Here is a 15,580-nt window from a genome sequence, read left to right on the forward strand (position 1 = left end):
ACCAAATTCAACAACACATTAAGAGGACCATGCACTATGATCACGTAAGATTTATCCATGGATACACAGGTGGTTCAACATACACAAATTAATATGATACATCATATTAAAAGAACGAAAGATACAAATTTTTGGTCATCCCAGTAGATCAGAAAAAGCATTGGATAAAGTTCAGTATCCTTTCCTGAAAACTCTCAACAAATTGGATATAGAAGGAACATACCTCAACATAATAAAAGCCACATGACAGTCCACAGCTGGTATCATGCACTACAGTGAAAGGTTCAAAACTTCCCCTCTAGGATCAGGAAGAAGACAAGGGAGCCTGCTCTTATTCAGCATAGTGCTAGAAGTCCTACCCAGAGCAGTTGGGCAAGGAAAAGAAAGTCATCTTAATGACTTAAGGAAAGAAAGAAGTAAAAATGTTTGCTGATGACATGATCTTATATATAGAAAATCCTAAATACTCCACCAAAAAACTGTTATAACTAATAAATGCAGTAAAGTTTCAGGATACAAAATCAACATACAAAAATAAGTTACAATTCTGTCCACTAACAATTACCTGAAAAATAAATAATCTTATTTACGATAGCATCAAAAACAATAAAATACTTAGGAATAAATTTAACCAAGGAAATGAAAGATTCATACAGTGAAAACTATAAGACCAGTGATGAAAGAAATTGAAGAAGACACAAATAAATCGGAAGATATCCCATGGTCGTGGATTGGAAGAATTAATATTGTTAAAATGTCCATACTACCCAGAGTCATCTGTATATTCAATATAATACTCATCAAAATTCCAATGGCTTTTTTCACAGAAGTAGAAGAAGAATTATAAAGTTCATATGGAACCACAAAAGATCCCAAATGGCCAAAGCAATATTGAGAAAGAACAAAGCTGGAGGCATCCCACTTCCAGATTTCAGACTATACTACAAATTACAGTAATCAAAACTGTGTGGTACTGGCAGAAAAACAGACACAGAGACAAATGGAACGGAATCCAGAGCTCAGAAGTAAACCCTACATGTATGACTGAGCAATATTTGGCAAGGGAGCCAAGAATACTCAATGTGGAAAGGATAGTCTCTTCAATAAATAGTGTTGGGAAAACTGGATATCCACATGCAAATGAATGAAAGTGGACCTCTATCTTACAGAAGTCACAAAAATTAACTTGAAATGGATGAAGGACTTCAACATAAAATGTGAAAGTATAAAAATCCTAGAAGAATACATAAATGGTAAGTTCCTTGACATCACTGTTGGCAATTATTTTTTGGATATGATACCAAAAGCACAAGCAACAAAAGCAAAAAGCAAGTGGGACTATATCAAACTGAAAAACTCTGCACAGCGAAAGAAAATGAAAAGGCAGCCTATAGGATGGGAGAAAATATTTGCAAACCATATATCTGATAAGGGGTTATTACCCAAAATATAAAGAACTCATACAACAGCAAAGAACCAAATAATCCAGTTAAAAAATTGGCAGAGGGCTTAAAGAGACATTTTTCCAAAGAAAAGATAACAGCTGCCAACAACTACATGAAAAGGTTCTCAACATCACTAATTATCCTGGAAATGCAAATCAAAGCATAATGAGATATTATCTCACACCTGTCAAAATGGCTGTTATAAAGACAAGATAACAAATGCTGGCCAGGATGTGGAGGAGAGGAAACCCTGGTTCATTATTGGTGGGAATGTAAATTGATGCAGCCACTACGGAAAACAGTATGGAGGTTCCTCAAAAAATTAAAAATAGAACCACCATGTGACCCAGCAATCTCACTTCTGGGTATTTATCCAGTGAAGATGAAATCACTATCTTGAAGAGAATCTGCACTCCCATGTTCATTGCAGTATTATTCTCAATAGTCAAGATATGCAAACAACCTAAATGTCCATCAGTGAATGAATGGTTAAAGAGAATGTGGTGTATACGTAGCATGGAGTGTTATTCCACCCTAGAAAAAAGCAAGGCTACCTTGCCATTTGCAACAGCATAGGTGGACGTCCTTGAGGACGTATGCTCCATGAAGTAAGTCAGAGAAAGACAAGTAGTATGTGATCTCACTCATATGTGAAATCTAAAAACATTGGACTCGAATCGGAGTAGGATGGTGGTTGCCAGGGGCTGAGGCGTGGCAGGAGATGTTGGTTCAAGGGTACAAACTTTCAGTTATGAGTAGGTTCCATGATCTAATGTCCATCATGGTGACTATAGTTCACAAATACTATACTGTGTATTTGAAAGTTGCTTTGAGAGTAGGGCTTTAATGTTCCCACCATACCAATGATAATGAAAACAGCAAGTCAGTAACTATGTGTGATAAAGGATGTGTTAATTAACCTTATTGTGGTAAAAATTTCACAATATGTACGTTTATCAAATCATCTCATACACCTTAAGCTGACAGAGTGTTATATGTCAAATATAATTCAGTAAAGCTGGAAAAGTTGTAATTTTAACTGTAGTTATCTAATTCCATGGTTTTCTGGGTTTTTTTTTCCCCATATAATAGTATATGTGGAAAATGAGATTTATATGGTAAGCTTGGGTAAACAGATACGACTGTTCTTTCAGATAATTCCAGAGAGAGCGGGGAGGAGTGGAAGGCAAGGAAGAGAGGAGGGAAACTGATTCTATACTTTTCAGTACCTACCTCTGATCGCAGACAGAAAGCATTGTTATGTATAGGTATAAGACCAGAACTTCGTCTGCCTAACTTCATAATTACAAATGTTCCGTTTATTTATTTTACTTTATTTTTCAGTCCTGCAGTCTTCAGATACATGCAGTAGATTTTCTACTGAAAATACACTGTTTTAAAATGCATTAGCATGACTTGGTATAACATTTAGTACTAATGGGTTTTACAGAAAAAAATAAAACCACTTCTCTTTTTTAGCTTTTGATCAGCAATTCACATCTGTAACCACTCTTCTGTTCAGGCTCTCATTCCATCACACATGACTGACAGAAACCTCAGCCCTGACTGAATCTAGCAATTATCTCCTGCACCTTGGCCCTTGGATGATGATGGGGAAATACCACACTGTTGCCCTTAAACACTAGGCTGAGCACCCACCAAACTGAGTGCTCAGCAGTGCCTGAAACAGTTGTTTCACACCTCCTCAAGCCCCCCAACAACTTCCCGCCTAGGAGGGAGCTTTGCTCCTACTATACACACAAAATAATCAGGAATTTTTGCACAAAACTCTTAACTTTGTACCCCAGATTCTAAAATCTCCTTGGATTCATACCTCCTCTCCTCTTTTCTCATCCCTATAACAATGGGAAAATATTCTTCAGCTTCTGTCCAAGGCTCATCTCACTGTCTTGATCAGGATGCCCTCTTCCTGCCTCCTCAGGGGTGTGCGTCTCTTCTTTTCTGGCTCTCCACTGCCTCACTGACTCCCGTGATCACCTGAACATGTTCAGGTCTGCTCCAGTCTAAAGGAAACAGAAACGACAAACAGACCTGTCTGGCTTCACCTCTTTCCTCCTATCTTTACTTTCTTCTCCCTTGTACTGTCTCTTAAATACGTTGCCCCCATACACGGTGCCTCTCTTTCCTCATACTCCATGATCTTCTTAATTGGCCTTCTGCTTCCCATCCTGCCACTGGAGCTCATTTTACTGTGTGTGGCTTATGCTCTACACACACTTACCATTTTTTGAGCCATCACCTTGCTTAATGTTCTGCCACATTTGTTTGAGAATTTTTTGGGTACCCTCTCTTCCTGTGACTTTCATAAACACACCCTCTAACTATATTCTCCACCCAGTTCAGGTGGTCCTTCTCCCACGGTTTAGTGGCTCCCTCTGATACCTTGGGTACATCTTCAACTCTGTGGTCTGTCCCCTGTCTCTCCAGCTTCATCCCGTGACATTCTCTCTCTCCTACTCTGCATTCTAGATGTATTTCTTCTTTTTTTATTTCAGTTTCCAAATGTTTTCTGCTTTCTTGTAACCTCTAAGACTTAGTGCGTATTGTTTCTCCATTCCGGAATGTTCTCCTCTGCCCACTTTATAGCCCAAATCATCCTTTGCTTGTCTAACTAGTGGCTTTCTAAATTAGATTGGCTTTCCTTGTGCTGTCTGGTAGTATCCTATCCTTTTAGCATAACACTCATTAAATTTTACTGAGCTATAGGTTTAGATGCCATCCTTTTTTATACATTGTAGAGACCTATTTTGTTTAGTTCACCATTATATCTCCATAGGTGGAAGATTTTCTTTAATGATTCCTGCTCATTTATATTCAAGAGACATCACCATTCTTTTCTTAGGAACAGTTTTTGAAATTACTAAGCCAGTGAATTTTCAAATTGAGTTCAAGCGTTCCCGCAGGATACCTTGTTTGCGCAATAACTAGGTAGCTCTGTGACATTTTTCTCCATGTATGCTATGGGGCTTTGGAGGGCAGGGACTTTTCCTGTTTCTTTAGCATTGCATAGATTTTTGAATAAAATAAATTGAACTTAAGTGGGACACAGAAATGTATTGATTTTGGAAATTATTTAAAATAGCTCCTCCTTAGATCTCAACTAAGAAAGTTCTAGCCTCTGACGTTAACAAGCCTTATAATTAAGACATGCTCCCAGGGACCTCCCTGGTGGCACAGGGGTTAGGAATCCGCCTGCCAGTGCAAGGGATACGTGTCCAAGCCCTTGTCCGGGAAGATCCCTCATGCCACGGAGCAACTAAGCCCTTGCACCACAACTACTTGAGCCTGCATTCTACAGCCTGCGAGCCACAACTACTGAGCCCACGTGCCACAACTATTGAAGCTGGCACGCCTAGAGCCTGTGCTCCGCAACAGGATAGGCCACCTCGGTGATGAGTAGCCCGTGCACCGCAAGGAAGAGTAGCCCCCACTCGCCGCAACTAGAGAAAACTCGCGCGCAGCAATGAAGACCCAATGCAGCCAAAAATAAATAAATAGATAACTTTATTAAAAAAAATAAAGACATGCTCCTCATTGCATTGGCTTCAGTTTCCTCATTTGTAAAATTCTGATTCTACAATGTAAGTGAATAAGCACTGAAGCTATAATCAAGCAAAACACTAATACTATATGTTCTGCCTTTTCAAAGGTATATAGTCTCTGAACTGTGGTTTTACAAATGCATAATTTTAAATATATTCATCTATGAATTCCACAGAGTTAAGTAAATATTATTCATTTGTGTAAATTAAAGTTTTTCCTGCATGAAAAAGTGTAGTTGAATCAGTAATATTTTAAGTTATTTTAATTTTTGGTTTTAGTTACAGGCCAGAAAATGTGAAAGGTCTGGTTGCAAAGGAAAATAAAATATTACTAAATTTATCTCACTTTACATTTAAAAAAAAGCCTCAGGAATTTGGAATACTTGTGATGGTGATGCACAAATAATACATTAAATACTCTCCTTCCAAATTTACTGATTTAATAAAAATTTGTATATGTTTCTCACTACACTGTAACATTCTTTTATTAAAATGAGAGATTAACTATATTTATGTAAAAATCAAGTTACATGTTCTTCCTTTCATGCTTATTTGGTTTCTGGATTGTTGGTGGCAAAGTTCCTCTTTAAGATGTGGAGTCTCCTCTGAGTTACGGGTGGACACTGGACAGAAGAGAAACACAGTGTGTCCCAGTCACCGCGGGCAGCGGTGACTCCTACCAGCAGTTCCCATCCTTTCACCCATAAAATCAGCATAAAATCGACCTAGCTTTGCCAGGTCAGATCTTGCATCTGGAAAGTAATCCCCAGGGAACAGAAAATTCCGTCATTGTGCATAAATTTGAAAATTGGACTATTATCATTTTTTTTCAGAGCTCTTTTGTTTCTTCCGCTGCAGTCCTTGTGAAGAGTTGCTGCCAACATGTGTCAGATACGGGTAAACCTAACCACACAGGCAGTAACTAAGTTAATCCATTTCAGATATGGATTGCACATGATTATAATACATTTTTGGGTGCTGAAGTGTAACACGCATTTAATGAAAAGAAGAGAAATAGGGTATTTTCCACTATGTGACTAAACCGATATTTGCTGTTTTCATGTATTCACTTGTTCATCCTCTGTGAAAGAACAGACCAGACGGGACAGAAAAAACTGCGTAGTGTAAGGGATGAAGAAAAGTGAGGGAGGAAGACGTCATTAGGTAAATGCTGCAAACAGCAGGGCAAAGTGTTAGGGCTGTCCAACAAGACAGCTATCCTGGCTTTAAGGTGTAAGTGTAAGGAATCTGTCGTATTTTCTCAAATGGCAACTGTAAAATTGAGGTTGTTTAAAAGGGATATTTAAAATATTCACATTGAAACTCTCTAACTCCATTATTTATAAGAAGGGACTGTTCCACATTTCTGCATGATGACTTGTTTATAGGGCCATTAGTTATTGTGTTAATTTATCAAGATAATAACTTTTGTTTAATATTTCATGAAGAATCCATCATACACTTTTGTTTTATGAGATGCAAATCTTAATAACTACTGTTTTGGTAAAACTGCCACATAAACACACACACACATACATATATGTACATACGTGGGCACATATATATGTTTTCCAACATAATTTCTACAGGACGTTAATGTTTCAGTATTTTTAGGTGATCTATACATGTCACAGTCATTTTAGAAATGTACACATTTTGTTTTACATGAAGGCATAATCATTAATGTTAGCTCCATAAATTAGTAATGCATTATTCTTATATAAGATGTTTTAAATGATTTTTATGTAGAAACTTTTTATTCCTTAGTAAAAAGGTTAATTGTAGAAAGTATGCTTCCTTTTTTTTAAGTTAAAATATTTGAAAAAAGTTTTTTTGAGCCTAATAAGTAATACAGCAGGAGAAGCCGCCTCATGCTCAAAATGTTGCTGGTAATTACTGAGTTTTGAGATTAAATACTTGAAATTATGCATCCTTGGACTGTATTTTTTAAAAAGCAATATGGTATAGTGGAAATAGTGGGATTGAGCCGTAATTTTTTACTGACTGGGTACATAAAGTGGTATTTTTGATATTTTGATCCTGTCTTGTCGGTTGTGCTTGTTACTTATATTGGGCTTTCAAAGGCTTTTTCGGAAGTAATATTATCCTTTGTACAGTACCCTTTTAAAGCACATTTGCAGTATTCAGAAGTATGTTATTGACAGAATTAAAAGATACGTATGCAACCAAAATATTTTTTAGTGTTAATTAAAAAGACTTCTTTTTATTATGCTAAGTAGAAGAGAAATAGTGTGAAGAAATAACGAAAATGAAAACCAGTGCGAAAATTTATAAAACAACATTGATTTTTATATATGAATAACTGGATATAATATATTAGAAAAATACCTATGAAATACCCCCAAAATGTCAATTGTATTTTAAACAAGCTTGATGCCTTATGCCTACCAACTTATCTATTGTTTTAAAAGCTGATTTATGGTGTTGCAAATATAGGATTTCAAAAGTGAACCTTCATATAAAACAAACATCATTACTGTGTTTATACACTTTTATTGAGGATTTTATTTTCTTTTTCATTTTTTAAATTGAAGTATAGTCGATGTACAATAAATAAATGTAAGTTACAGGTATACAGCATAGTGATTCACAATTTTTAAAGGTTATATTCCATTTATAGTTACTACAAAATACTGGCTATATTCCATGTGTTGTACGATACATCCTTGTAGCTTATTTATTTTGTACATAATAGTTTGTACCTCTTAATCCCCTATTTTGCCCCTCCCCTTCCTTCTCCCCACTGGTAACTACTCATTTGTTCTCCACATCTGTGAGTCTGTTTCTTTTTTGTTATATTCACTAGTTTGTTTTATTTTTTTAGATTCCACATATAAGTGATATCATACAGTACTTGTCTTTCTCTGACTTGTTTCACTTAGCATAATACCCTCCAAGTCCTTCCATGTTGTTGCAAATGACAAAATTTCATTCCTTTTTTATGGCTGAGTAGTATTCCATTGTGTGTGTGTGTGTGTGTGTGTGTGTGTGTGTGTGTGTGTGTGTGTGTGTGTACACATACATACCGCATCTTCTTTATCCATTCATCTGTCAGTGGACACTTAGGTTGCTTCCATATCTCGGTAATTGTAAATAATGCTGCTGTGAACATTGGGGTTCATGTATCTTTTCGAATTAGTGTTTACATTTTTTTTCAGATATATATCCAGGAGTGGAATTGCTGGATCATATGGTAGTTCTTCTACTTTTAGTTTTTTGAGGAACTTCCATACTGTTTTCCACAGTGGCTGCACCAATTTACACTCCCATCAATAGTGTAGGAGGGCTCCCTTTTCTCCGCATCCTTGCCAACATTTGCTATTTGTGTTCTTTTTGATGATGGCCATTCTGACAGGTGTGAGGTGATATCTCATTGTGGTTTTAGTTTGCATTTCTCTTATGATAATGATGTTGAGCATCTTTTCATGGGCCTGTTCACCATATGCATGTCCTCTTTGGAAAAATGTCTTTTAGGATTTTAAATGGAAATTTAAGATGTTGTATTTTAGTCTAGTTTCTGAGGGCTGTAATATAATTGATTACATATTTACCACATTTATATTTTTCTTTTCAAATTAAAACCAGTATATTAAGTGGAGTCAAATCTGAAAATTTATATTTCAGAATCTTAAAATCTAAGGTATATAAGTAAAACATGAGTTGCTAAAAGAAATAATATTTTTAATAATCTGACCAAGTTATTCGTTTTATTATTCCTGTTCCAAAGGTCATTAAAACCCTTAAACTATCAAAATATTTAATTTTGAACCTCATCAACTGTAAATATTTAAAGAAAAAATTTAAAATTATTAGAAAAAGTAGCTTTGACAATTTTAAGAGTATTTGAACAAGACTGTTGCTATAAATGTGTTATTTTCTCTGTTTAATGCTCTCTGTCAATTATTTACAGATCCGGAGGTATTGTGGAAGTTCCCAGAGGACTTTGCAGACCAGGTTGGAACCACATAATTTTTAAAAAGCATTTAAAATTGGAGAATTAATTATTATTACTACTGTTACTACTACTACTATGACTACTACATATGAATTGATTTAAGTATTTTCTCTTGATCAACTCTGAGAATAAAAAGCCATGTGTGCACAATACATGGAAAATGTTTTGAAGTTCCCAGGTAGATGCGTGATGAAGAGGCCCTTTCGTGAAGCTATTAGGAAGTGAATGTTTACACTTTCAGCATGTTTTTATACTCTTTTAATGTGTCTGTGGAATATATATTTGGAAACAAACATTTCCCCATCAGAAAACTTGATGATGTGGTACTTTGAGGGATACCCTTCTGTAAGTAAGACAGTAAGAAGCAGTAACTGCTATAACTAAGAGGTCAGTTCTACCCTTGTTACAGTAATGTTCGAATCATTAACATATATAAGTTGAATTGACATTATTTTCTTATTTTAAAATAATTCTTATCTATGGCTTTTGTTTTCTTAAAATGGGAGACTTGGAAATGAATTTACTGCATTTGTATTTTAATTATAATATTCTCTAGTTCCTTAAGTATTTTGTATAGCCAAAACTATGAATTATTTTGACGTAATGTATGTAAATTTTAAACATCTTTATAATTTTTATTATGGATTTATCATTTTGAAGTGAATTATATGGTTAACCGTACAAATTTAAATTTTTATATAAACAAGTACTACTGGAAATCTGATGAGCAGGTTCCTTTTTTTATCTACAAAGAAATGGGGTAAAACAGTCTTGTCACTTAAAATTATAACACTATCAGCTTAACCATCAGTTAAGTTCACAGGTATGATTCTCATAATTTACCAAAATAAAAGCTGATAAAAGTATTCATTTTAAAGCAGTTCATTCAGAGATATACAGACACATGTGATTTTGATGTGGAAGAATAATTTTCTACATGTGAAAATCAGTATAGAAGATTAGGAAATGTCACTGAAAAAGTGAGTTAAATGAGCATGTTAAATACTAATTAGATCTAGTGCAGTCCTTGACTGTTCTTTCACATAAAAAGAGAGCATGTACTCTTAATTTGTTTTTAGCCCCTTGGAGAAAGAATAGATTTATAAGTATCTTAAGTATATAAAATAAGTCCCCACAGTGAAGACATGATTTGTACATATGAGGCTTAATTGGGTTTGTTTCCCAGTAATGGGAAGTTAGGTTAGACACTTGTTGACTAATGTTACTGTTTTGAAATATCAATACTATTCCTCTCTTGGTCTTTCTAGTTCTCTCTGGTCTAACCTCCTGTCCAGATTCATTTTTCTTTTCTTTTCTAACTTCTACCTCTTAAACTGCCCCTGAGAATTCCTAGGGTATCTGAAGGCTCCTAACTTTGGGTTCACATAAGGGTGATAGTGTACTTGTCGAGTTCAGCTACAGTAAATTTTTCAGTGAGACCAGCAATTGCTGTTCCTCTTTGTGACAGATAAAACTGGTGCTAGGAATGTTTTAGCTGTTGCTTTGTTTCCCAGATTTGTGAGGTCAGTGGAACATTAATAAGCCCTCACATACTAAGTAAAACATAAAAGCATTTGACCATGTAATGGTGATGAGCATTCGTAACCCCCAGGATTCCAGGGCATGCGGTTCTTACAGACTTTTTGAAGATTAGAGCTGAAAGGAGCTTTAGATACCATTTTGTCTTACTACTTCAGTTTATATTTAAAGAAACAAAACTTCATACGGGAATCCAGCCAAGGGCCTTGAAGAATGGTTTTGCTATATGCTTTTTGGTGAATATTCTGCGTACTACAGATGACACAAGTGCTCTGTGTGTATTTCTCATCCTCCTTATCTTTTACTGCTTTCCTATACTAATTGTCTACTTCTTCCTAAACAGCCTTTTCACTGGATCTGAGACTGCTTCAGTAAGAGTAATTCTTAATCTCTCCTTATTTAGCTCTTAACATGTACTAGGCACTATGCTAGGTGCTTATGTGCACAACTGATTTTATCTTCAAATTCTCCCAGTACTGCTAGGAGATAGTATCAGCCCTGAAACTGAGACTTAAGTAAGAAACTTGCCTGATAACACACTGCTTAGAAGAGGCAGAGCTAGCTGAGACTTGAGGGCAAGTTGGTGTAACTCAGAAGCATGTGTTATTAGCAAGGAAGCTGTATTATTCCTTCTGCTTGGAATGCTGACCCAAACCCTACTCACTTATTTTAGTTCTTTTAGAAAAAGTTTATTAGAAGTTTTCCCCCCAGTATCTTTATAATTTGAAAGCAGTGTGTTGTTTAATCCAAATAAATGATACCAATCTGTTTAGTCCTTTAGTTGTACCACATACAGCTCTTGGTCCATCATAGGCATTGGCTTATTATATACTTCTTTGCATGTGTTTTCCTTCTTTTGGCAATAGAAGAACCAATGGGACAACCCACATCACATTTCAGGAGTTGTAATTAATTTTTGTTGTTGTTTTTTGTACAGTGGAGAATTTTGTGTAGGAGAGTAGGAGATGAAACTATAAGCATAAACTGGGCTGGGTCTTGGCAACAATGAAAGGCCTTGCTGAAGAGTTGGTCCTTCAAATGAACTTAAGGAGAGTGTGATATAACAAGATAAGTCTGTTAGGAATATTGATTTGGAAGAGATTTCAGTATGGATTGGTTGTGGGAGAAACTGGAGGCAAGGAAGTGAGTTGGCTTTGCAGTAGTGCCGCTGAGGAGCAGGAAGGATCTGAAAGAGTTGGTTACATTAGGAATGAAGTAGAGGATGAGTGTGTTAACCTGAAACAAATAGACTGCCAGACGTTTCTACGGCAAAGGTAGGTTTATTCGGGATCAGCAGAGAATTGCAGCTCGGGGTCTGCAACCATGGCGAGCCAGGTGCAAGTTCCTGCGTGATGAGGGAAGGAGAACCTTTTATCCAGGAGGGAGGAAGTCAGGAGAGCTGTGTAAACAAAGAGGCCGTGGCTTTTCATTGGCTGAGTCCTTGCAGGAAAGAACAGTATTTCTTCTTCCTGTTGGGTTCCACCATGGTCACAGGGTGTGAGAGCTCCCCCTTCTGGTCACCCCGGTCTATTTAATTCAGGTTTTTGTTTATTAATTTTTTACAAGTGTAAAGGGGGGAAAGAGAGACTGCGTGCAAAGGTGTTTTGGGGAGCATGGGGTGGAGAAGAGTAGTGAAGAGAGAATGAGTTTCTTTTTGGCACTTTGAGAAATCTTGAATTATCTTCCATGCAAGTGATGGGAGGGGACTTTGGGGATTTAGGAAAAATGGAGGGTTTGCAACCTTCGGAAATAGAAAGGTGTGAATGAATTTGAGGATTTACAGACCGATTTAGTTGATGTCAGATTTATGTTTTGCAAATACATTGAGAGCTGTGGCTGAGAAGATTAATGCAGAACAAATCTTCCCATCCATGCTGCTGATAATTGCAACATCTCCTATTACCTTTGTGAGTTCACCACTTCTGTATAAAATGAGTAATTTTGTTTCTTTTTGCTGCTGTCAAGCTAAGCTCTCCATTGTTCTTATATTCCTGTTGCTCACATTTACACTTAATAGCTTGTTGCTGTTTTTCACAATACTTGACTTTTCCCCGGTACTTTCCCCGGTACTTTCTGCTTGTTATTTCATGGTTCACTTTTCTGTAGGTGTGCTGCTTTCATGAACCATTGGCCTCTTAGGGCCACGGCTAGTCTGTATTTCTTGAGCTAGAGGAGTCAGGCTTTGGGAGCAAACTGTACCTTTAGAGAGTGGTCAGAACTAAAATCTTATAAATGCTGGGGGCATTTTTGCGTTTGAATCACGGCTCTGTATTTACAGATTGCACGAAGTGTTGCTTTCGGCAGGGGTTTTCTCTGTCTTAGTTCCTCACCTGCAGAATAGGGCTGACGTTGCTACTCTGACAAAAGTTAGGGTAGGAATGACGTCTACGAAGCATAGTGAGTGCCTGGCACATAGAAAGCACTCCATAAATGTGAGCCGATAGTTCTATTGTTACATTGTAATGCCACGAGCGTTTATTAATTTATGATGAGGAATAGATAAAACTGTTTTATGTAGAGTATTGTTTTTATAGTTTGATAACAAGTTGGAGAATTTCATTGCTTTATAGATCTCCAGAAAGATGTATAATTTTATAGTGTCAGGGAAGAAGAAATTTTCCTCTACCCTTCTAAGTCCTTCTGGCTGGCTTAAGAATTACATTGACATGAAACAGATTAACAGGAGAAGAATCAAACAAAAGGTTAATAACTTGTACACGTGGGAGAGACCCAGGGAGACTAGTAAGCAGCCAGAATGGCAGAAACCCTCCCCTTAAATACCATCTTCAGCTAAAGACAAAAGAGGATGTTGGGGGTCGTGGTCTGGGACCTCAAAGGGGAGGAAAGCAATTCACATGGAGAGGGAGAAGCAAATGTTTGGTAAACACGTGTTTGCTGGGTCAGGCAGGGACAGGGGGGCACAGAGTGGACTCTGTCTGATCTCTCTAGTCTAGTTCCCCCACCACACCTGGCCCATATTCTTTGCAGGTTTCTCTGGTGACGGGTCTATTCTGGGAACAGGCCCTCTCTCTAAATTCTTTTAGGCAGTTACCGGGGAGGGAATAAGAAAAACTTCCCGAGTCTTGGTTTCTTAAAAATAATCAGCCTGAATAAATCTTCTGCCAGAGACACACTTTGTGGTGACAAATATTGCTCCCCGATGGTAGCATGAGAGACATCTTCAGGATGGCTCCCAGCAGAAGTCATAGGACCATGGAGCCATCCTCTGCTAGTAATGGCCAACACACAGAAATCATTAGGTCCATCTGCTTGGTTTCTAGATAGGAAAAGTAAGATGATGAGGCACTGACCCCAGGTCATATTTCTTGTTTACCTTTAACTCTTCACTCTTGCAGTATTTTTCCTGCTTTCACACAAACTGCAGGCCTTTCATGATTCTGGGCCATTTCTTATGTCTCATATGCCGTTTTCCATTTCTCTGATGTGCTTCCTTTGTAATACAACTTAGATGCTTTACCTGCTGTGATATATTGAAGCATTCCTCTTTTTCTGTTCCGTAGGCATTTTTTGTGTTTTGGGGTTTATTGCGTTACCTGACGTGGAGGAGTTGTTCTTGTGCATCTTATTTCAGGGGATGCTCCAACTTAAGCTTCTTTCTCAAGCCATGGACTTTTATATATTTATTTTTGACTTCTGTGTCCCCCACTCAGCTGCTGTACTCAATCTGTCATCAAATCTTATTGCTTGTGCCTCTTTTATGTCTTGTAAATCTGTCCATTTCTCTTTACTTCTAGGGTCCTTTCCTTAATTCACATCCTCCTAACTCTCCTTTTCACCTCTATTTTTGTTCCTATTTAATGTATTCTCCACAGTGTAGCTAGAATGATCTGTAAGACAAATGATCTCACTAAAGGGAAAATACTGCTACTGACATCACTACTGTCACTGGTTCCTTACTGCGTGCTAGGCAGTTTTCTAACTACTTTACCTGTAGTAGCCCAATTAATCCTTATAGTACCCTTATAAGCCTAAGGGGCTACTGTAATTCCCATTTTACCGATGAAGAAACAGAACTGCAGAGTACTTAATTGATATAGCAGGAGTCACACAGCAATAAGTAGCAGAGCCATTATTCCAAGCCAGTGTGACCCCAGAGCCTGCTGTACTAAATGCTTATTGAACTCAGTTCTCCCCACTGACACCTTCAAGATAAAGTCCAGCCTTCTTACCATGATCAAGCCCCTTGTTCAAGGCCTTTGTTTATATCTTTAGCCTCATATTTCTGTCTCCCTTTCCCGTTGTCTAATACAAAAGTGGTCTGCATTTCATAGCGAACAACAGTTTCCCTTATGTACTCACCATCCATTTACCTTCTGCCTTTGAACATGGGAGTCCTTCAGCCTGAAATGCTAGTCTCTTCCTTGCTCTCCCCTTTGCTTGTCTTTCTGGTCTCAGCTCGGAGGTCATATCTTCTGAGAAGCCCTTTGTTTGTCATGGGTCTGGATTGGATGTACCTCATTGGAGTTCCCTCAGCATTTTATGTTTCCCATGTTATGGCACTGAGATCTGTCATCTCTTTACTTTCTATTTACCCCATTAGACCAACGATCTCTGAGACTAGTATTAAAGAATAATTTTTAAAAGAAAATAAAATCGTGACTCCTACACAAATAGAAGATTTTATTTGGTAGAAGTGTTTTATTTTTTTAACTCGTTAACTGGCAAGGGCATCAGTAAAATGCTGTAACCTATTCAAAGGAGAGTTCAAAGTATCACGATTATATAGGTAAATCAGGAATATTGTAATGTATTTTCAGTGGCTTTTTTACATGGCGGGGTGAGGGAGGAGGGGCATCAGCTTTCCCTCCATCGGACGTGTCTGTGGACAAATACCATTTGCGATGCTGTCATTTATCTACAACTTACAGGATTATAGAATAGCTTAGACAGTGAAAAATGCAGGGCCCTGAAAAGAGGATGTCAGACGATGGCTTGTTTTTCATTGAAGATAGCCAGTAACCTTCGGTCCATTTCAAGTTTTACAATTTTTCCCTGCAGTCTTCCTCTTTATCCGGCAAGCATAATAATATCAAACA

At 37.2% G+C, this 15,580-nt stretch overlaps 1 protein-coding gene across 3 annotated transcripts in view; it reads left to right on the forward strand.

The window, feature by feature from the left end:
• The window catches only part of DENND1B (DENN domain containing 1B), a 260,094-nt gene that overhangs the window by 56,771 nt on the left and 187,743 nt on the right, over window positions 1-15,580 (forward strand). For all 3 annotated transcript variants that reach the window (XM_060126905.1, XM_060126890.1, XM_060126894.1), the window contains one exon: window positions 8,940-8,983. In XM_060126905.1, coding sequence (XP_059982888.1) covers window positions 8,940-8,983 — 44 coding nt within the window. The remainder of the gene's footprint in view (window positions 1-8,939; window positions 8,984-15,580) is intronic.

This window comes from Lagenorhynchus albirostris, chromosome 2, assembly GCF_949774975.1.
Source record: "Lagenorhynchus albirostris chromosome 2, mLagAlb1.1, whole genome shotgun sequence".
Lineage (NCBI taxonomy): Eukaryota > Metazoa > Chordata > Mammalia > Artiodactyla > Delphinidae > Lagenorhynchus > Lagenorhynchus albirostris.